At 69.4% G+C, this 20,014-nt stretch overlaps 4 protein-coding genes across 6 annotated transcripts; 3 read left to right on the top strand and 1 right to left on the bottom strand.

Annotated features, from left to right (window-relative positions):
- Positions 1-168: 168 nt before the first annotated feature.
- On the bottom strand, positions 169-2,468 carry NDUFV1 (NADH:ubiquinone oxidoreductase core subunit V1). Of its 2 annotated transcripts, XM_050898408.1 has the most exons (10): positions 2,399-2,468; positions 2,219-2,301; positions 1,971-2,141; positions 1,714-1,897; positions 1,452-1,641; positions 1,046-1,258; positions 794-960; positions 637-718; positions 404-549; positions 169-310 (listed from the first exon to the last, which is right to left on the bottom strand). In XM_050898408.1, the coding sequence occupies exons 1-10, from the start codon at positions 2,450-2,452 to the stop codon at positions 227-229; spliced, it is 1,374 nt and encodes a 457-aa protein (XP_050754365.1). In that variant the 5' UTR covers positions 2,453-2,468; the 3' UTR covers positions 169-226. The 2 variants fall into 2 exon arrangements, with proteins under 2 accessions (XP_050754365.1, XP_050754364.1); XM_050898407.1 differs by having other exon boundaries at positions 404-718.
- Positions 2,469-2,985: 517 nt separating this feature from the next.
- CABP2 (calcium binding protein 2) lies at positions 2,986-5,012 on the top strand. The gene is made up of 8 exons (XM_050896962.1): positions 2,986-3,033; positions 3,580-3,654; positions 3,769-3,930; positions 4,096-4,126; positions 4,243-4,377; positions 4,489-4,598; positions 4,706-4,853; positions 4,929-5,012. Exons 1-8 carry the CDS (start codon positions 2,986-2,988, stop codon positions 4,952-4,954), a joined length of 735 nt encoding a protein of 244 aa, XP_050752919.1. The 3' UTR covers positions 4,955-5,012.
- A 1,571-nt stretch (positions 5,013-6,583) lies between these two features.
- Positions 6,584-7,653, top strand: CDK2AP2 (cyclin dependent kinase 2 associated protein 2). Of its 2 annotated transcripts, none has more exons than XM_050898429.1 (4): positions 6,584-6,867; positions 6,969-7,062; positions 7,153-7,285; positions 7,430-7,653. In XM_050898429.1, exons 1-4 carry the CDS (start codon positions 6,785-6,787, stop codon positions 7,495-7,497), a joined length of 378 nt encoding a protein of 125 aa, XP_050754386.1. In that variant the 5' UTR covers positions 6,584-6,784; the 3' UTR covers positions 7,498-7,653. The 2 variants fall into 2 exon arrangements, with proteins under 2 accessions (XP_050754386.1, XP_050754385.1); XM_050898428.1 differs by having other exon boundaries at positions 6,584-6,875; positions 6,962-7,062.
- Positions 7,654-8,400: 747 nt separating this feature from the next.
- PITPNM1 (phosphatidylinositol transfer protein membrane associated 1) lies at positions 8,401-19,873 on the top strand. The gene is made up of 23 exons (XM_050896945.1): positions 8,401-8,505; positions 9,705-9,919; positions 10,002-10,123; positions 12,691-12,912; positions 13,054-13,368; positions 13,619-13,714; positions 13,842-13,949; positions 14,060-14,121; positions 14,200-14,444; positions 14,728-14,917; positions 15,060-15,167; positions 15,313-15,470; positions 15,759-15,937; positions 16,359-16,529; positions 16,759-16,908; positions 17,008-17,156; positions 17,236-17,346; positions 17,594-17,710; positions 17,926-18,074; positions 18,190-18,339; positions 18,732-18,915; positions 19,206-19,334; positions 19,454-19,873. The coding sequence occupies exons 1-23, from the start codon at positions 8,428-8,430 to the stop codon at positions 19,718-19,720; spliced, it is 3,675 nt and encodes a 1,224-aa protein (XP_050752902.1). The 5' UTR covers positions 8,401-8,427; the 3' UTR covers positions 19,721-19,873.
- Positions 19,874-20,014: the final 141 nt, after the last annotated feature.

Here is a 20,014-nt window from a genome sequence, read left to right as displayed (position 1 = left end):
ACCCAGAGCCCCCCCCAGCAGTCCCTTCCCACCATTTTATGCCCACAGCTTACTCCTGCCCCCTCCAGCAAAGAGAGGAGCCCGTGAGCGCAGCAGCGTTTATCAAGGACCCCTCCGCACAGCCCCACAAACTGCTGCGAGAAGCCCCTCGCCCCCACGAAGCCCCCCCCAGGCAGGAAACGGCAGGGCCACTGCCGCTGGCAGCCCTTGCTCCACCGCCGGTTCCTTACGCCGATGCCGCTTGGGCTTTGGCCTCCCCGTAGCGTCGCATCCTCTCCTCCAGCTCGGGTCGGAAGTGGCGGATGAGGCCCTGCCCAGAGCAAATGAGATGGGTTAACGAGGTGAGGAAAGGCTGCTGGCCCCCCCCCAGACCCAGCTCCCGGCTCCAAATCCCCCCCCCCACCTGCACCGGCCAGGCCGCGCCGTCGCCCAGGGCGCAGATGGTGTGGCCCTCGATCTGCTTGCTGATCTCCCACAGCGCGTCGATCTCGGCCGCCTGCGCGTTGCCCTGCACGAACCGTGCCATGACCTTGTTCATCCAGTCGACGCCTGCGGGGATGGGAAGGCCGTGAGGGGCCCGCGGTGCAGCCCCCCCACCCCACGGCCCCCACTCCACCCCACAGCCCCCCTGCTCACCTTCCCGGCACGGCGTGCACTGCCCGCAGCTCTCGTGCTTGTAAAACTCGATGAGGCGAGCAATGGCTTTAACGACGTCGGTCTGGGGAGGGAGGGGAGGGTGAGGGCCCTGCTGCGGCACGGGGCGGGGGGGCCGGGGAGGGGGCTCCTCCCTTACCGATTTGTCCATGACGATGACGGCGGCCGTGCCGAGCCCGCTCTGCGCCTGCACCAGGGCATCGAAGTCCATCAGCACGGTCTCGCACACCGACTTGGGGAGCAGCGGCGTGGAGGAGCCCCCCGGGATGACAGCCAGCAGGTTGTCCCAGCCCCCACGGACACCCCCTGCCAGAGAGGGGGGAACAGGACGGGCTGAGCCGGGCCCAGCGCCGGCCCGGCGCGGTTCGGTGGGGTGACCCGCGGCGCTTACTGGCATGCTTCTCGATGAGCTCCTTCAGCGGCAGCGACATCTCCTCCTCCACAGTGCAGGGGTTGTTGACGTGACCCGAGATGTTGAAGAGTTTTGTCCCCGAGTTGCGCTCCCGCCCGAAGCCGGCGAACCAGGCGCCCCCCCGCCGGCAGATGGTGGGGGCCACGGCCACCGTCTCCACGTTGGCCACTGTGGTGGGGCAGCCGAAGACACCTGGAAGCAGCGGGAGATCTCAATGGCTGCCTCGTCCCTGCGGCGGGATGGCGGCCCGGGGACAACACAGTTTTCCCCGGTCGCCACCATTTTGTCCCGCTCTCAACCGGCAGCTAGAAATTAAGGCTCGTGCCGCCAAGAGCCGTGCGAGCCGGCTGCGGCAGGAGCAAAGCCAGGAGAGCTGGGGACGTACCCACATCGGCGGGGAAGGGGGGCTTCAGGCGCGGCTTGCCCTGCTTGCCCTCGATGGACTCGATCAGCGCCGTCTCCTCCCCGCAGATGTAAGCTCCGGCACCCCTCACCACGAAGACGTCAAAGGTGTACCCCGAACCGCAGGCATCCCGCCCCAGCAGCCCGGCCTCGTAGGCCTCCCGGATGGCCACCTACGGCAGAGAGGGAACGGGTGGGTCTGGGGGCTCCCTCTCCCCGCCGGCGGGGCCCTTCCCGCCGCTCACCTGCAGGTTGGAGGCTTCGTTGTAGAACTCGCCACGGATGTAGATGTAGGCAGCGCGGGCGCCCATGGCGCGCCCCGCCACCAGGCAGCCCTCCACCAGCTTGTGGGGGTCGTGGCGCATGATCTCCCGGTCCTTACAGGTACCCGGCTCCCCCTCGTCCGCGTTCACCACCAGGTACTTGGGCCTGGGGGGCAGGCGCCGTCAGGGCCAAGCTCCCCACAGGGACGGAGCCGCGGCGGCGCCGGTACCGGTCTCACCTGCCATCCGGGGGCTTGTTCATGAAGCTCCATTTGAGGCCGGTGGGGAAACCGGCACCGCCGCGGCCCCGCAGCCCCGAGGTCTTGATCTCGCCGAGGATCCAGTCCACCCCCTTGAGGAGGATCTCCTTCGTCTTGTACCAGTCGCCGCGGCGCAGGGCACCCTGCAGCCTGCGGGCACGGCACGGTCGGTGGCACCGGGACAGGCCTCAGCGGGACCGCTCCTCCTCCCAGCCCCCGCTACTCACCTCCAGTCGTGCCGCCCGTAGAGGTTGGTGAAGATCCGGTCCTCATCCCGCAGCGACCCGAACTGCGTCTTCTTGGGCGCCGTCTGCGGGGAGACACGGACTCAGCACCGGCACTGGTAATACCGGTACCGGCGGGACACCGTCCCGGATCGCCCCGACGCTCCCCTCGTCCCCGCTCACCGAGAAAGAGGCGGCGGGCAGGCGCCGCAGCGCCAACAGCTGCCGGGCAGCCATGGCGAGGTGGGCACCGGCACCGAGACCGGGACCACCGTCACCTTCAGGCGCCCCCGCAGCGTCGCGCCGGCGGTGACGTCAGCGGCGAGCGCCGGCGGCGCGGCCGTAGCGGGGAGGCGGTGGCGGGGAGGGCGTGGCCGCTCGGAGGGGGCGTGGCCAGGCTGGCGCCGCGCCCGCGCCACCACGTGCCCTGTGCCCGAGCGCGGGTCGGGTTTCGGTAGCTGAAACCGGAGGCCCTCCGGCCGCCCCCCCGGCCCCGGCGCTCCCCGCTCCGACCCCCCCAGCACCCCGGGCGGGGGGCCGCACCGCTCCCCTCTGCCCCAGGCCCCTCGGCGGGCACGGCGGGTCCCGCTCTCCCCCGGCCGCACCCCGGTTTGGGGTCACGTTCTCCCCCGTCCACTAGTGGCCTCGTCCCGGCAAGGGAGCGGGGCCGGGATGAGCGCCGGTCCCGGGAGATCCGGTTTCCCTCTCGCCTGGCCCCGGGGGTGGAGAGAGGGAGCGGGGGCCGGCGGCGAGACGGGGCGGCAGGCAACATGTTCTTTCTCTTCCGCGGACCCCAGCGGCGGGGCACCGGCAGCCCCGTGCCCCCCGCCTGCCGGGGTGCTTCCCGCCGCCATGGCCTCGGCAAGCGGGGCGGCCGCCGCCTCCGCCCGGCCCCGCGGCTCGGGGAGGAGGGGGGCCCCGGCACTGCCAGCCCCCTGGGAACCGGGGGCGGCCTAGCCAAGGTGGCGCGTCCCCCACGGAGCGTCGGTGGGCTGCCGAGGAGCCAGGGCCCCAGCCACCCCCTGCTTTCGGGCAGGTAACCGGCGGCGGGAGAGAGGGCTGGGGTACGGCAGGGCCGGCGGGCCTGAGTGCCCCTGCGGGGAGGCTGGGGGGCCGGGGAACAGCTGGGCGGCTCCCCACATCTGGAGCAGGGCGGCCGAGCGGGGAATAATCCGGGGGATTATGCGTGTGCGCGGGCGCGGTGCCCCCCCCCCCCGCCTGCCCTGCATATCCCCAGATATTCCATAAAAACCTCAAATCCCTGCGCAGCCACGGCCGCTATCACACCCCCCCGGCCCCGGCCCCGGCTCGCCCTGGCGGGGCGGTAGCCCCCAAGACTGCGCCAGCCGGCCCCCCGGGGCCAGGCATGCCCTACGGCGCGGGGGCAGCCCCCAGCCATGGGCAACTGCACCAAGACCCCTGAGCGGAGGCTCCCTAAGGTAAGGCCGCCCCGGGGTCGGGGGGTGGGGGGCAGGAGGAGGGCGAGGGGGGAGCCCCAGCTCGGTGTGTGTGTCCCCCCCCCACCTCGCCGCTGACGCCCGCTCTGCCAGCAGGACGGGAAGCCGCGCTCCGGCCCCCCGGCCTCCGACGCTGGTGACCCCGAGGAGGCGGCGGAGGCGGCACAGTCTCCCCCGTTGCAGAGCTACTCGGTGCTGCAGGGGCTGGTGGGGCCGGCCTGCATCTTCCTGCGGCAGAGCATCGCCATCACCCAGCTGGTACGCGCCCGCCTCCCTCCCCACGCACCACGCGCGCCCGCCGCACCGGGCACCGCGCTGCCGGCTGCGTCCCGGCGGGGGGGGGGGATTTAGGGCAGGATCCCTGCGGGGGGATCCGTGGGAGAAGGACCGCTCCTTCGGTTCTTCCCGCTTTCTCTTTCCCAGGACCGAGAGCTGCGGCCCGAAGAGATCGAAGGTGAGGTGCTGCGCCCCTCGGGGCCGGGGTGGGGGTCTTCACCCCGGTTGGGAGCTCCCCCGGCTGCAGCGGGGGCGGGCGGGGGTGCCGGCGGTGACGCCGCGCTTGTCCCCCAGAGCTGAAGCAGGCCTTCCGGGAGTTCGACAAGGACCGCGACGGGTACATCAGCTACAAGGACCTGGGCGAGTGCATGCGGACCATGGGCTACATGCCCACCGAGATGGAGCTCATCGAGCTGTCCCAGCAGATCAGTACGTGGCGGGGTGCGGGGGGGGCCCCCTCCGCCCCACCGGCAGCCAGACCTGCCCCCGGCGATCCCTGCCTCCCCCCCCCCTCCGGTGACACCCCCCCTTCTGCCGCAGCTGGGGGCAAGGTGGATTTTGACGATTTTGTGGAGCTGATGGGCCCCAAGATGCTGGCGGAGACGGCGGACATGATCGGGATCAAGGAGCTGCGCGATGCCTTCCGTGAGGTGAGGGGACGGGGACGGGGACGGGGGGGACAGCCCGGGCGCGGGCAGGCTGGTGGGGCTGCCGGCACGGCGAGGGCGGCCGTCGCCGATGGGCGCTTGCCGTGCAGTTCGACACCAACGGAGACGGGCAGATCAGCATGGCGGAGCTGCGGGAGGCCATGCGGAAGCTGCTGGGGCAGCAGCTCAACTACCGGGAGGTGGACGAGATCCTCAAGGACGTGGATCTCAACGGAGACGGCCTGGTGGACTTTGAAGGTAGGGGCCGGGGAGGGGGTCGGGAACATCCCCGGGAATATTCGGGATATTCTGCACATACTCTCCTGCCGGCAGAGTTTGTGCGGATGATGTCGCGCTGAGGGCGGCGCGTGCCAACACGGGACCCGAGCCCCCGCCGTGCCTTACGAAGAGGAGGGGGCCGCGGAGGAGACGCCCGGCTCCAGCTGCTGTGGCTGGGGTCGTGCCGGCGCAGCGCGGCGCCCGAGCCCGGGGCAAGGCCCTCGCTTCTTCAGCGCCGGAGGTGCTCAGACTCACCCTCGGCCGTGCGCCTGCCCGGCCGCCGAGGTCCAACCGCGGCGTGGGGCACCGAGGCCAACGCTGGGCCCCTTTTCGGCGCAGACTCGGCCAGGCTTCGGCCGCTCTCACCCTGATCTCTGCTCTCTCCTGCTCCCCGCCCCGCAGCGTCCCCCTTCCCCCTTGACCTCACCCAACCTGCTGTTCCCCAAAACTCAAACGAGCCGGTCCCCTCGCCTCCAGCTGCGCCGCAGCTCTGCCGGCTCATCCCTCCAGCTTTCCTTCTGACCCCCGTACCCAACGCTGAGCCCCTCACGTTGACCCCGCTCCCTCCACGCTGTGATTTAGGCCTGACCCTACGGGGGAACCCGCTGCCTGTCCCCCATTACTGCCGTCGGAGCTCAGACCTACCCCAGCCCCTGCTCTGTCCTGTCCCGCGCGGGTGAGGCAGCCCTCTGCTTTCAGGGCCGGCGTGGGCCCTCACGGATGCTCCGTCCGGCCCCCAGCGCAGGGGAGATTCCTCGGGGCTTTGGCATCCCGACCAGGACACCCCTTGAGGAGAGAAACCGGGAATAAAGCGTTACCGTTAGCGGGAAGGGGAGAGGCGCGCTGCAGGCAGGGCAGGCTCCCCGCCCTGGATGCAGTTTGGGGTAATTTTTGCACCTCTCAGTTAAGGAAATGCTCTGCTTCTGAGTTACGCTCCCCGCTTGGTGGGGGGGTGTGTGTGCGCGTGTGTGTGTCTGAACAAATTTATTAATTTTTTCAATCTTTGCCCTTTTCAAATGAAAAACTCTCGCTACGGACTTTTGTTTGTCTTTATGTCGAGTTTAAATAGAATTCGCTCGCGACCGATCCCTCTCCCGCCGCCCGGTACCCCCACCGGGTACAACAACCGCCACATCACCCATGCCCCACAGTGAACACCGTACCGTACCGCTCCGGACCGGGGAGCCGCTGACCCCCGGTAGGCCCTTGCCCGCCCGCCCTCCCAGGCCACCCCGTAGGGAGCCGGGACCCCCCCCCCGGCACCCCCTCACCTGCGCAGGGGCCGTAGGGGCGGCACAGGGTCGTCGTCCACCCCCTGCCCCGGTGCCGCGGCTCTCCTCAGCGGCGCGGCCTGCACGGTGGGAGGAGGCCGCCAGGGCCCGGTGGGGCCGGTACCGGGGGGTCGCAGCGGCGGAAACCCCCCCTCCCCCCCGCTCCGTTCCCGCCGCCCCCCTGAGGGGATGAGGCGGCGGCGGCCGTTGGTCTCGCGCGGGGGGGCGGGGGGGGAGAGAGAAAGGGGCGGAGCCGACGCCGCGTGTCTCCACGGTGACCGGGGGCGGGAAGGCGCGTGGCGTCGCGATTACGTCGGCGCGGCGTCGCGCTCAGGCGTCATCAGGGCGAGCGGCGGTGCCGGCTGAAGGGGGGCGGGGGGGGGGGGGTTGGTGTGTGTGTGTGGGGAGAGGCCGGGTCAGGCCAGGCCAGGCCGCGGCGGGCCCTGCGCAGCGCGTACGGCGCCGGTAGGCCGCCGCGTTCCGTTCTTCCCCGGACCGGGTCTGTGGGGGCTTGAGCTGAGCTGAGCTGAGCTGAGGAGAGGCGGGCAGCGGCGGCACAACCGGCGGGGCGAGCGTGGGGGCCGCCCACCGACCCCCGCCGCGCTCCAGGGATCCGGGAGCGGCGGGCGGCCGTCGGGGATGTCCTACAAGCCCATCGCTCCCGCCCCCGCTACCCCCGGAGCCGCCAGTGCCAGCCCCGCCCCACCGGGGCCCGGGGCACCGTCCGCCGGTGAGCGCACCCCTCCGGTAACGGCGGGGCAAGGAAGGGAGGCGGGGGTGGTGTGCGTGCAGCCGGTAACCCTCCGTTTCTCGCAGCCACGAGCGTCCCGTCGCCCTCCGGCTCCGTCCCCGGCGCCGCCGCCCCTTTCCGGCCCCTCTTCAATGACTTCGGGCCGCCGTCCATGGGCTACGTGCAGGTGAGGTGCGGGGCGGGGGCGCCGGGGCCGGTGGCGGCGGCGGGGGCGGCCCTCAGCCTCTCCGTATTCCCCCCCCTCCTCTCCCTGCAGGCAATGAAGCCCCCCGGGGCTCAGGGCTCGCAGAGCACCTACACCGACCTGCTCTCCGTCATCGAGGAGATGGGGAAGGAGATCCGGCCCACCTATGCCGGCAGCAAGAGTGCCATGGAGCGGCTGAAGCGGGGTAGGGGTGGCGGGGGGGAACAGGGGTACACCGGCTGGCCCCCGGTCCTGCGTGCCTGGGGGTCCCCTGCCCCGCGGAGGGCAGGGGGGTGCAGGGGGCGGGGGGTTAGGCTGATGTGGGGTGTCCCTCTGTTTCTCCCCGCAGGCATCATCCACGCCCGGGCGCTGGTCAGGGAGTGCCTGGCAGAGACAGAGCGAAACGCCCGCACGTAACAGCTGCTGTCACCCGGGACCACCCCCCCGGGACCCCCCGGTGTCCCTGCCCCGCTGGCGGCGGGGGGGCTGCCGTGCTGCCCGCGCCCCCCCCGTGCTCTCCGCTCTCTTTATAAATGCGTGTTTTTATAAATAAAGGACGTGGTTGGGACTCTGCCTTGGGCCGCATTCCCGCAGTGGGGAAGCGGTGGGTGCCAGGCTGACTGTGGGGTCCCGCCGGTGACAGGGGGGGAACGCTGCTGGGGGGGATGGGTGTCAGTGCCCCTGGGGCTGCGGCCGGTGATGGGGGCACCAGGGAAGGGCCGGGATGGGGAAGGGCTTGGAGCTGTGCTGGGTGAGGGGGTCCCAGAGCTGTGCCTGGGCTGAGAGGTGCAGGAATGAGCAAAACTCTCTTTTAACACTTAAAAAAGGGGCTTTTTTTAAATAAAAAAACCCCCATTTTTTCCGAGCCTGGTGGTGGTGATGCCCCTGCCCGCAGGGTCGCTCCTGCGGCTGGAGGGGGGGGGGGGGGGGGGGGGCCTGTGCCGGCACACGCGGAGTGCCCGTGCAGTGGCGCTCGCTGCCTTCCCGTCTCTGACGTCACGCGCCCCCCCCTCCCTACGTCACGGCCGTCTCCGTGGGAAAGGGCTGTGATGTCACGAGCCGAGGGAACGGTTCGGAGCAGCGCAGGTTCGGCGGGGCCGGGGGGGGGGGGGGGTGTGCAGCGCCGGGGGCGAGCGGAGCCGAAGAGAGCCGAAGGGAGCCGAGCGGAGCCGAAGACGGGCGGGCGGGGCCGAGCGGGCGGGGGGCGCGTTACCATGGGAGCGGGGCGGGCCCGGGAGCGTCGCAGCGGGAGCCGAGCGGGCCGGGCCGGGCCGGGCCGGGCCGAGCCGGGCTGACGGCCGCCCCCACAGGCGCTGCCCCCGCCGGTGCTGCCCCCCCCGCGCCGCCATGCTCATTAAGGAGTACCACATCCTGCTGCCCATGAGCCTGGAGGAGTACCAGGTGGCCCAGCTCTACATGATCCAGGTGGGGCCGGGGTGGGGGGGGCTGAGCATGGGGAGCTGGGGGGTGCAGGGGGCTGGGGGGGCTGAGCATGGGGGGTGCAGGGGCCTGTGGGGCTGAGCATGGAGCCTGGGGGGGTGCAGGGGTCTGTGGGGCTGAGTATGGGGGGTGCAGGGGTCTGTGGGGCTGAGCATGGAGCCTGGGGGGGTGCAGGGGGCTGGGGGGGCTGAGCATAGGGGGTGCAGGGGGCTGGGGGGGCTGAGCATGGGGGGTGCAGGGGGCTGTGGGGCTGAGCACGGAGCCTGGGCGGGTGCAGGGGGCTGGGGGGGCTGAGCATGGGGGGTGCAGGGGTCTGTGGGGCTGAGCATGGAGCCTGGGGGGTGCAGGGGTCTGTGGGGCTGAGTATGGGGGGTGCAGGGGTCTGTGGGGCTGAGCATGGAGCCTGGGGGGGTGCAGGGGGCTGGGGGGGCTGAGCATGGGGGTGCAGGGGGCTGGGGGGCTGAGCATGGGGGTGCAGGGGGCTGTGGGGCTGAGCACGGAGCCTGGGGGGGTGCAGGGGGCTGTGGGGCTGAGCACGGAGCCTGGGGGGGTGCAGGGGGCTGGGGGGCTGAGCATGGGGGGTGCAGGGGTCTGTGGGGCTGAGCATGGAGCTGGAGGGGGTGCAAGGGGCTGGGGGGCTGAGCATGGAGCCTGGGGGGGTGCAGGGGGCTGGGGGGGCTGAGCATGGGGGGTGCAGGGGGCTGTGGGGCTGAGCATGGAGCCTGGGGGGGTGCAGGGGTCTGTGGGGCTGAGTATGGGGGGTGCAGGGGTCTGTGGGGCTGAGCATGGAGCTGGAGGGGGTGCAAGGGGCTGGGGCCTGAGCATGGGGAGCTGAGGGGGTGCAAGGGGCTGGGGGGCTGAGCATTGGAGGGTGCAGGGGTCTGTGGGGCTGAGCATTGGGGGGCTGGGGGGTGCAGGGGGCCAGGGGGCTGAGCATTGTGGGGCTAGGGGGTGCAGGGGGCCTGAGTCTGACCCCCAAGGGATTGGCAGGGTGCAGGGGTGTCAGTGAGGTTTGGGTGGGTTTGGGGCTGCCGAGCCAAGCAGGGGGTCCCGGGAGTAGATGTGGGGCTGGGGGGTGCGGGAGGGTGCAGGGACCCCGGGAACCTGTGAGGTGCCAGGCCTTAGGGGCGTGTGGGTTACGGGGTGCCGGGGGGGCCGTGCTCACCCAGCGGCTCTCCCCCCAGAAGAAGAGCCGGGAGGAATCGAGCGGCGAGGGCAGCGGGGTGGAGATCCTGGCCAACCGGCCCTACAGCGACGGCCCCGGCGGCAGTGGCCAGTACACCCACAAGATCTACCACGTGGGCTCCCACATCCCCAGCTGGTTTCGGGCCCTGCTCCCCAAGGCTGCGTTGCAGGTGGAGGAGGAATCCTGGAACGCCTACCCCTACACCCGCACCAGGTGGGAGCCAGCGGGGCTGCGGGGTGGGCTGCGGGGCCAGCCGTGCCGCCGGGCTCAGCCCCGTCCCTGCGCGTTCCCCCAGGTACACCTGCCCCTTCGTGGAGAAGTTCTCCATCGAGATCGAGACGTACTACCGGCCGGACGCGGGCCAGCAGACCAACGTCTTCAACCTGAGCGCGGCTGAGAAGAGGCAGAGGATTTTGGGTGCGTACGGCCGCTGCGAGGCTGGCTCGGGGCGCCGGGCAGGACCCGATGCCTGCCGGGGTTCCCACGCGATGCTCCCCGGGCTGGGTGCCTGGGTGTGCCACGGTGCCCGAGGGGCTCAGGTTCCCTGCCGGCTGCAGGCGTCCGGCGTCTGCAACGCGCTCGGCTTTGCTCTCCCTGCTGGCCCTTGTGTTTTGGGGACAGCTATGGGGGGACGCTGGCAGGGGAAGGTGCCTGTGCCGCGAGCTCCCTGCCCCAAGCTCCCTGCCTGCTCCCTTAACAGCGCTGCTAAACTAGAGTCTGCATTAAAGTCGTTTTGGGGGGCAATTTCATCCTCTGCCTTCTTCCCTTGCCTGCATATTTGTTTGCAGCCCTCCCCTTCCTGGTGCCAGCCTGCTTCTCTCTCCTTCCATGTCCCAGCCCCTGTCCCACGCGATCTGGCACGGCTTTGCCGTCCCAGCCCCTCTCCGGGTGTGTGTGGGAACCTGCACCAGGCTCCTGCAGGGTGTTTTGGATCAGCTGGACGCGGGGGGGAGCTGGAAAAGCGTGTCCCCATTTTCCCACCCCCTGTCCTGTTTCCCCTGCTCCCCAGGGCTTTGCTCCAGATCGCTCTCTGGGTCCAGGCCCCTCCGCTGCTTGCCGGGGGGACTGGCAGGCAGAGCTGGGAGCCCAGGGTGGGATTCCTTCCTCGCCGGTGGGTTTGGCCTTGGCCGCTGCAGCCTCCCTTTCCCGGCGGTGTCGATCTGGTCGTTTTAGGCGCTGGAGTGCAGAGTGTGACGCGCTGCCTCTTAAAATGGAGGCCTAAAATAGGCACTCGGAGGAAATGATTCATCTGACCTATTTCTCTCATTGGCTCTTGCGGCACCGGGGATGTCCGGCTGGGATGCCGGTGGCTTGGGCCGGGGGAAACAAATTCTGCCCCTACCACCACCGGGCAGCAACCGGGGCCAAGCGGATATCGGGCAGGGCACGGCCCTGTGCCCGCTGCCTCCTGCCCTGCCTGATTTTTTTTCCTCCCCCGGTGCCTGTCCCGTGGGCTTTCCGCAGGGCATGCTGTGTCTCGAGTGGCTGCTGCCTCCCACGGGGAGCGGGGCCGAGGTGGGACCGGCCCCGATGCTGACCCCGCTGGGATTTTCTTTACCAGCTCTCACTCTCAGCCCAGTGTACCATAGCACCGACGGATTTAAACCCCATCTCGTGTTTCAAAGGGTGGCGGAGTAACGTGGTCTGGGCTGTCGGGGCAAACCGCAGGGATAACTGCGTCCTCGCCAGTTTTCCCGCAGCGGTAAAAAGCAAACAGACCTGCTGGTTGTCACGCGAGTGACGCTGGCAGGTCCTGTCCCGGCTCCTCGCTGCTGACCGCGGCGTGCTGCCACCCGAGCTGCTCGGCCAGCCCGTCGGGCGCTGATTTAAAGGCTCGTGTTCGCCACACCATTTGGACACCACGGGCGCTGCTTTCCTACCCCGTGGTGTGTTTTGCAGGCTAGGGAGGTTTGGAGGGGTTGTGGCACTTTGCGTTTCAGCTACCCACCACGGGAAAAGCCCTGCTTCAGAGCGCCTGCCCTGCAACCGTTCCTTGCTTTCTGAGTCTTAAAAGTCCTTTTTCCCCCTTTTTTTTGGCCCAAGCTGGAGGAAGAGGCTAGCAGACACCTCAGGAGCATCCATGGCGGCAAATAAATGCAGGGTCTGGCAGAGTCTGGGGACGGGCTGCGGGGACAGACTGGGGACAGCTCTGCAGGAAGGTCCTGGGGGGCAGTGGGGTGCCTTGGGATCCCCCCCAGGACCCCCCAAGACCGGGCTGGAGGGAGCTGGCCTGGAGACGGGGCTGGAGCAGCCAAACTGCAGGAGGCTTTGTGCAGGGTTGGGCCCAAACGGCCCCCCCAAGGTCTGTTGGATCATATTTTCCTGGGTGCCATCTGTGAGCCCCCCCCTCCAGTTTTGGGGAGGCTACCCCCGTTTTGGGGAGAGGAGGACGTTGCCATCGCACCCCCCAGGCTCAATGGGGGCTTCTCCTGGGTCGCGTGGTGGTTTTGCTGTGCTCCGTGCCCCGTTATTGGGGGACCCTCGGGTCTGGGGGCGGGAGGGGGGCAGCTGGCAGGGCTCACCGCTGCGCCGAGCTGCTCGATCCGGCTGTCCTCAGCACCAGCCCCTGTGTCCCCCGGGGTCGCCGGGGCCGCTCTCCCAGCTGCCAAATCTCCTGGCTAATGCGCGTATGTGTGTCAGCCCCGGCTCTTCGCACGCCCCGCCGCCTCCGCGCCTCCCCCCCGTGGCCCCCCCGGCGCCTCTCGCAGCCGCGCTGCGCCGCTCCACGGGGTGCCGGATCAGGCCCCCATGGAGGGACGGGACGCGTTTGCGTGCACCCAAGGGTGTCTTTGGTGTTATAGCCGCAGGGTGGAGAGCGTTTGCTACCGGCTGTGTTGGGTGCGCAGCTTGTGGGAGTAATTTTCTGGGTGCCCCCTCTGATTTTTGTGCATTTTTCCCTGCTTTTCCTCCCGAGGGGGGCTCCCACCCCCCCCGCGTCCCCTCGCTGAGCGCCGCAGGGTGATGAGCGCTGTTCCCCCCTGCAGACACCATCGACATCGTGCGTGACCCCATCTCCCCTGGGGAATACAAGCCCGAGGAGGACCCCAAACTCTACCACTCGGCCAAGACGGGCCGGGGCCCGCTGGGGGACGACTGGCTGGAGGCGGCCGCCGGCGGGCCCCTGATGTGCGCCTACAAGCTCTGCAAGGTGGAGTTTCGCTACTGGGGGATGCAGTCCAAAATCGAGCAGTTCATCCACGACGTGGGTGAGTGCGGGGCAGCAGCGGTGACCCCTCGACCGCCGGCACCTTGGCACTGCTCGGGGGAACAGGTTTGGGGAACCCCGGGGTCATGCCAGGCTTGCTTTCCCCCCCCCCCCCCCACCTCAACCCCGCTCCCCGCCGTAGGTTTGCGGAAGGTGATGCTGCGCGCCCACCGCCAAGCCTGGTGCTGGCAGGACGAGTGGACGGACCTGACGATGGAGGACATCCGGCAGCTGGAGGAGGAGACGGCGCGGATGCTGGCGCAGAAGATGGCCAAGTGCGGGGAGGCCGAGGAGCCCCCCACCGCTGGGCCCAGCCCCGAGGGGCGACTAGAGCCGGGGGGTGCCAGCGGGCAAGAGGGGGCCGAGGTGCAGGGGGTGGCCGATGCCTCCCCTGATGATACCTTTGCCAAGCAGTGGTCCACCTCTTCCCGGTCCTCCTACTCTTCCCAGCACGGAGGTGAGAGACCAGGTCCTGCGTGGGTGGGATGGGGACCCCCAAACCCCAGCTGCTGCTGTTCTCCGTAGCAAATGTGTTGGGGGACCCTCTTTTCCTTGACCTGGGTCTCCTGGGAGGGCTCTGGGTGACCCAAGGGTGGGCCTGGGTTTCCTGGGGGGGGCTCTGGGTGGAGGAACAAGGGGGAGCTGTGGGGCAGGAGCGGGGTCTCGCTGCTGGGGGGCTCTGGGTGCTGACCCCACGCTGGTGGCAGGGGGGGTGTCTCCTCAGAGCCTGTCTGAGTGGCGGATGCAGAACATCGCCCGTGACTCCGAGAACAGCTCCGAAGAGGAGTTTTTCGATGCCCACGGTACGGCGGGGCAGCCCTGCGGCCGCGGCACAGCGTTTTGGTGGCAGGGACCAGGCACGGGCTGGATGTGCGTGGCAGGGGGGCTCTTACGGGCTCCCCACCCACGGCCCCCTCCCTGCTACCGCAGAGGACCTGTCCGACAGCGACGAGGTCTTTGCGAAGGAGATGACGAAGTGGAGCTCCAACGACTTCTTGGACACGCTGGAGCGGCCGGCGGAGCTGGACGAGGCACTGGGTGAGCGGCGCGGGGGACCCTAGCCCCAAACTCCAGCATGGGTGTCCTGGGAGGGGACCGACCCCCGCCTGGACACCCCGGCTGGGCTCACCGGGGCCGTGTGCTCGTAGGGGATGGAGCCAGCGCCGCCAAGGTGGATGGCGAAGGATTGGGGGCATCTGGCTTCCCTGAGGTGCGTGCCCCGCTCGTCCCCTCCCTTGGGCCGTGCCCCCCGGCATGGGTGCTGACGGCAGCGCTCTCCTTCCCGTAGGGCGGCTCGGCGGAGAGCGCGGCGCAGACGTGCCGGATCCACGCCCTCTTCCTCATCCTCCACAGTGGCAACATCCTGGACCAGGGAGCGGGCGAGCCGGGCTCCAAGCAGGCGGACGTGCAGACGCTGGCGGCCACCTTCGACGCCGTCACCCGCGTCCATTTCCCCGAGGCGCTGGGGCACGTGGCGCTTCGCCTGGTACCCTGCCCGCCCATCTGCGCCGCTGCCTACGCCCTCGTCTCCAAGTATGGATGGTAGCGCCGTGTGCCGGGGCCGTGTACCGTGCCACGGGGCGAGGAGGGGGCTGTCCTGCTTGAAAAATCACCCCAGAGCTGTGGGAGGGGACCGGGGAGGTGGTGGCCTCAGGAGGGGACTTTCCTTCTCCTGGTGTGGCATCCAGGACAAGGGATGGGATGGGATGGGATGGGGGTGACTCCTGGTGCAGCATCTCGGGGTGAGCAAACGTTGTGCGGTGGGATGGGGACATCGGGGCAGCCCCATTCATCCTCCCCGCCATGTCCCTCTCAGGCTCAGCCCCTACAGCCATGACAGGGACAGCCTGTCCAGCAGCCAGGACCACATCCCGCTGGCGGCCCTCCCGTTGCTGGCCACCTCCTCGGGGAGCTACCAGCACGCCGTGGGTGCCGTCATCGCCCGCGCCAACCAGGCGTACAGCACCTTCCTGCACTCCGGAGAGGGGACCGGCTTCTGCGGCCAGGTGAGAGGGGATTTGGGGGAAGCTTCGCTCCTGGCTCCAGCTGGGGCTCGGCTCCGCCGGGAACCCCTTTGCCCCCGTGCGGAGGGGGCTTGGGGGGCTCTTGTCCTTCGTCGCCCTTGGCATGGGTGCGTGCCGTCTGCAGGTGGTGCTGCTGGGGGACTGCGTGGGCGGCATCCTGGGCTTCGATGCGCTCTGCCAGAGCCGGGTAGGCTCGGGGGGCAGCCGCAGCAGCAGCCGCCGTGGCAGCCTGGTGAGTGCTGGCACCCCGCCACCAGCCGGGATCGGGGAGGGTGGGAAGGGGGTTCGCGTCCCTGGGTGCTGGGGTGCAGGGTTGGTAGGGGTGTGCCGGTTGTGGCTAAGCCGGGGCCGGGTGCTCGCTGCCTCTCCCCCCGCAGAGCACGGAGCCCATCTCCCCCGAGCTGTGCGGCGGCAGGGACCCGCTGGCTGACGGGGCGGACGGAGCAGCGGGGTCGGGTCAGGCCAGCCCTGAGCCGGGGGCACAGCCACCCTGCCGGGAGCAGGGAGACAGCCACCATCACAGCTCCTCGTGCAGGTGAGAGCAAGGGGGACGGTCGGCAGCGCCGTGGCCCGTCCCCGCGAGAGCCCTGCTGATCCCCGACTAATTTTGTGCTTTATGGAAAGGATGAATTTCCCATCTGCACCAGCCTGGGAAGGAGCATTGCATGGGGGCAGCCTGCCCAGAGGGTGTCTTGCTGGAACTCCCCTGTTTCCAGCAGTTCCTCCGGGCTAACGGGGCCATGCCGGGTGCAAATTTGCCCCCAGGCTGGTGGGAGGAGGATGGCACCGTCCCTCCCCATGCCCACTGGCCCCGCTGTCCCAGCCTGCAGGCCAGCGAGGCCCCGCTGGAGGCAGAGGCACCGCGGAGCGGCACTGCGGCGCTGGACGGGGCGGAGGGCACCGGCACCCGCCTCGACTTTAAGGTATCCGGCTTCTTCCTCTTTGGCTCCCCGTTGGGGCTGGTGCTCGCGCTGCGCAAGACCGTCATGCCCGCTCTGGATGGTGAGGATCCCTGCCAGCCGCGGTGCCAGCCCCCGACCCTCCTTGCGGGGCTCGAGCCCTCGTCCCCGAATCATGCTCCCCCCCAGCCCCTGCAAGCCTGAGCCCCCCAGGACCTCCCCAAATTGCCCCGCTTGGGTTTGAGCCCCTTGCACGCCCTGTCCTGGCTGCATGGGTGTCGGTGTTGGTGCGTGCCCGAGCGTCCCCTTCCCCGCTCTGTGCCAGCCTGTCCCCCGGCTGTCACCGGTGTCCTGGGTTTGCCTCCCCAGCCTTTCCTCTCACTGGGTCCTGCTTTCTGCCCCCATGGGCGTTGAGCTCCCGGCTGCGCTGCCCCGTGCCCTCCAGCCCTCGTGCCCTGTCCCCATCCCCATCGGGCTCCTCGCCGCGCAGGCTGGGCAGCCCCGACCCCCCCTCTCTGCCCCAGTGGCCCAGCTGCGTCCCGCCTGCGAGCAGATCTACAACCTCTTCCACGCGGCCGACCCTTGCGCCTCTCGCCTGGAGCCCCTCTTGGCCAAGGCTTTCCACGCCGTCCCGCCGCTCAGCGTGCCCCGCTACCAGAAATACCCTCTGGGTGACGGCACCTCCTCCCTCCTGGGTGAGCAGTCCCCACGCCGGGCTGGTCCCGGGCACCCCGGGGCACGTTATGGGCTTCGGTGTTGTGCCGGGGTACCCAGAGCACCCACAGCACTGCAGAAGCCCAGCTGGGGTGGGGGGAAAGTGATGTGCAAGCCCTGCCCACCCCTTTGGGGCTCTGCTGGTGGGGGTCCCAGGGTGGTTGGGGTCCCCAGGGGGCTCTGGGTGTCCTCACTCATCTCTCTCCGCAGCGGAGGCCTTGCAGATGCACTCTGCCCTGTTCCTGCCCGAAGTGGATGTGGCTGCCCCCCCTACCCCCACCGGCAGCTTCGGGGGCTTCTGGAGGGGCAGTGAGCCGGGAGACCCCCCCACTCCTGCCAGCACCAGCGAAGTTGTCAAGAGTAAGTGGCATCCCTGCCCATCCCATCCCATGCCAGCACCTGGGGATACATGACACGGGATAAGGTCCGGGGACGGATTCATTCCAGCTCTCCCCGCAGTCCTGGAGCGCTGGTGGGGCCCGAAGCGCATCGACTACTCGCTGTACTGCCCCGACGCCCTGACCGCCTTCCCCACCATTACCCTGCCCCACCTCTTCCACGCCAGCTACTGGGAGTCCTCCGACGTGGTGGCCTTCATCCTGCGCCAGGTACGGTGGGCACGCCAGGGTGGGCGCCACGGCTCTCCGGGGCCGGCGGAGGCTGAGCCGGGGCCGTGCCGCTCGGCAGGTGATGGAGAAGGAGGGGCCACAGCCAGCGGAGAGTGAGGAGAGCTCTATCTACAGCCCCGCTATCCCCCGGGAGAAATGGCAGCGCAAGCGCACCCAAGTGAAGATCCGGGTACGTGCCCTGTGGCCAGCGGGAGCCTGACCCTTTGCCGGGGCAGCGCCAGGCTCCGGCCATCCCCGGGTGCCTGGGCAGATATCCCGGCCGTGGGGTGATGCAGCTGGGAGGGTTTGCTCCCGTCTGCCAGCCGGATGCTGGGACGGTCCCGCAGCCCGGTGGGTCCCGTGTGCCCCCTCGGGGGCTCCTTCGGGTGCCACCCGCAGCCCTGGTGCAGGCTGCTGAGCCTCCCGTGTCCCTGCAGAACGTGACGGCCAACCACCGGGCCAGCGACGTGATCGTGTGCGAGGGCAAAGCGCAGGTCCTCAGTGGGCGCTTCATGTACGGACCCCTGGACGTGGTGACACTGACTGGGGAGAAGGTACTGCTGGGCTCACGGGTGATGCCAGGACCCCATCAAACAGGGTGGGGATGCCCAGGAGAGGGCATGGGGCTGGTGTCACCCACGGCAGGGGAAGGGGTGTGGTGAACAGGACCCTACGTGGGATGGTGGGAGAGGGTCGTAAGGACTTGTAGGTTGGGGACGCGGCAGGATCTGGAGGTTCAGTGCATGCTCAGCCCTTTTCTCTCTCCCAGGTGGACATCTACATCATGACGCAGCCGCTGTCGGGGAAGTGGCTGTACTACGGCACCGAGGTGACGAGTGGCAGCGGGCGCCTGACCTTCACCATCCCTCCGGACAAGGTTCTGGCCATCGGCATCTACCCCGTGCGCATGGTGGTGAGGTGAGATGCAGGCACGCGGTGCCATCTCGGTTCCTCCTCCAGCCCTTTCGGCAGAGGTCCACCTGCCCTCTCCGTGGCAGAGCCTCCCCTGAGCCTCCCCGCTCTCCCGTTCCAGGGGGGACCACAGCTACGCCGAGGCGTACCTGACAGTGGTGGCCCGGGGCACCGAGTCGGTCGTGTTCAGCATCGACGGCTCCTTCACCGCCAGCGTCTCCATCATGGGCAGCGACCCCAAAGTGCGGGCAGGGGCTGTCGACGTCGTACGGTAGGTGCCCTTCAAATAAGGGGGACAATCTCCCCCTCCTTTCACAGTGCGGTGACAACCCAGTTGGGGTAGCAGGGACATCGGAGCAGGCTGCTGTCCCAGGGATGAGCTGGGGGATCTCCTGGGAACCCCCTCGCCTAGAGAGTTTTCACAGCATCTCTGCGCTGGTGTCTTCTCGTGGGGAAAATAATCCGCTCCTGGTTTTGGTCCTGAAGCCTGCTGTGATACCCTGCAGCTCTGCTGTGCCTTCAGCCTTGATAAAATCCCCGGAGGCGGGGGGGAAAGTTTTGGAGCCAGCGTCCATGCGTGATGTGTTGGGAGATGCTTGGTGGCTTCCTGCCAGCAGGACTGTCCCCACACAAGCTCCTGGCAGCAAGCATGTCCCCTCCTAGGCACTGGCAGGACGCGGGCTACATGATCATCTACGTGACGGGGCGCCCCGACATGCAAAAGCATCGTGTGGTGGCTTGGCTCTCCCAGCACAACTTCCCCCACGGCGCCGTCTCCTTCTGCGACGGGCTCACCCACGACCCCCTGCGCCAAAAAGCCGCTTTCCTCCAGAGCCTGCGCACCGAGGTGGGGACGGGGATGGCGGCAGGGTGGGGACACAGGGCTGATGGTGGTGGAGGGGTAGCGTGGGCTGTGCCGCAGCCCGTGCCCCTCTCCGTCTCGGGGAGGGAGGTTGGTGGAGCCGCATGCGGAGCTGGCACCCTCTCCCAGGACCGCGCTCAGGGCACAGAGGGGCAGCTCCCAGCCCGGGGGCTTGCAACCATCCCTCGTAAAATGAGGGTGTCCCAGTCCCCTGGGGGTGGCTGTCCCCGTGGGAAGGGTTCGCTCCCTGCCCTAACGCTCCTGTCCGTGGGCAGGCGGAGATCACCATCGTCGCCGGCTATGGCTCCACCAAGGACGTCTCCGTCTACAGCTCGCTGGGGCTCGCACCGGCGCACATCTACATCGTGGGTCGGGCCGTCAAGAAGTTCCACAACCAGTGCCAGGTACGGTGGCGAGGCTAAGGCCGGGCTGGGGTTGCAGGGGACAATTGCTGACCCTACCAGGGCGCAGGGACCATGCGATGGCCGAGGCCGCCGGCTCAGGCTGTCCGTGCGTCCCGCAGTTCCTGTCCGAGGGCTACGTAGCCCACCTGGCCCAGCTGGAGGCGGTGGCCCTGGCCCACTCCCCCAAGGGACCCCCACGGCCCGTGCTGGGCAAAGGCACCTATGGCTGCCCGGCGCCCGTCGACTTCCTACGCAAGCAGAGTCAGCTCCTGCGGTCGCGGGGTTCCAGCCAGGTGGAGCGGGATGGGGGGCCCCCCTCGGCACCCCCTGGGCTACCCCGGGCCAAGCCCCGCAGCGTCAGCCTCAAACTGGACGGTGAGGAGTGAGGGTGACGCGACCACCGTCCCCCCCCTCCGCCGCAGCCTTCATTTCCCAGCCAGGAGCACCTGGGGCTGGAGCTTGCAATGGGCCCCGAGCCGACAGGAAGGAGACGAGGGCGCTGGGTCCCCTGAGACCGAGGGGCCCTGGGAGACGGCACTCTGAGCCCCCCCCCCCCGAGGGCCAGAGCGATCCCCTCGGGGCTGAGCCGCCCCGGGTTCCCCCTGCTGCCCCCCAGCTCTGCCTCCACCCTGCTGCCCTGTCCCCCCTGGTCCTTCGGGGCTGCAGAGCTGCTGCTGGGC

This window comes from Gymnogyps californianus, chromosome 5, assembly GCF_018139145.2.
Source record: "Gymnogyps californianus isolate 813 chromosome 5, ASM1813914v2, whole genome shotgun sequence".
Classification (NCBI taxonomy): domain Eukaryota; kingdom Metazoa; phylum Chordata; class Aves; order Accipitriformes; family Cathartidae; genus Gymnogyps; species Gymnogyps californianus.
The sequence above is the reverse complement of the archived record's forward strand: the minus strand, read 5'-3'. Positions and strand labels throughout refer to the sequence as shown.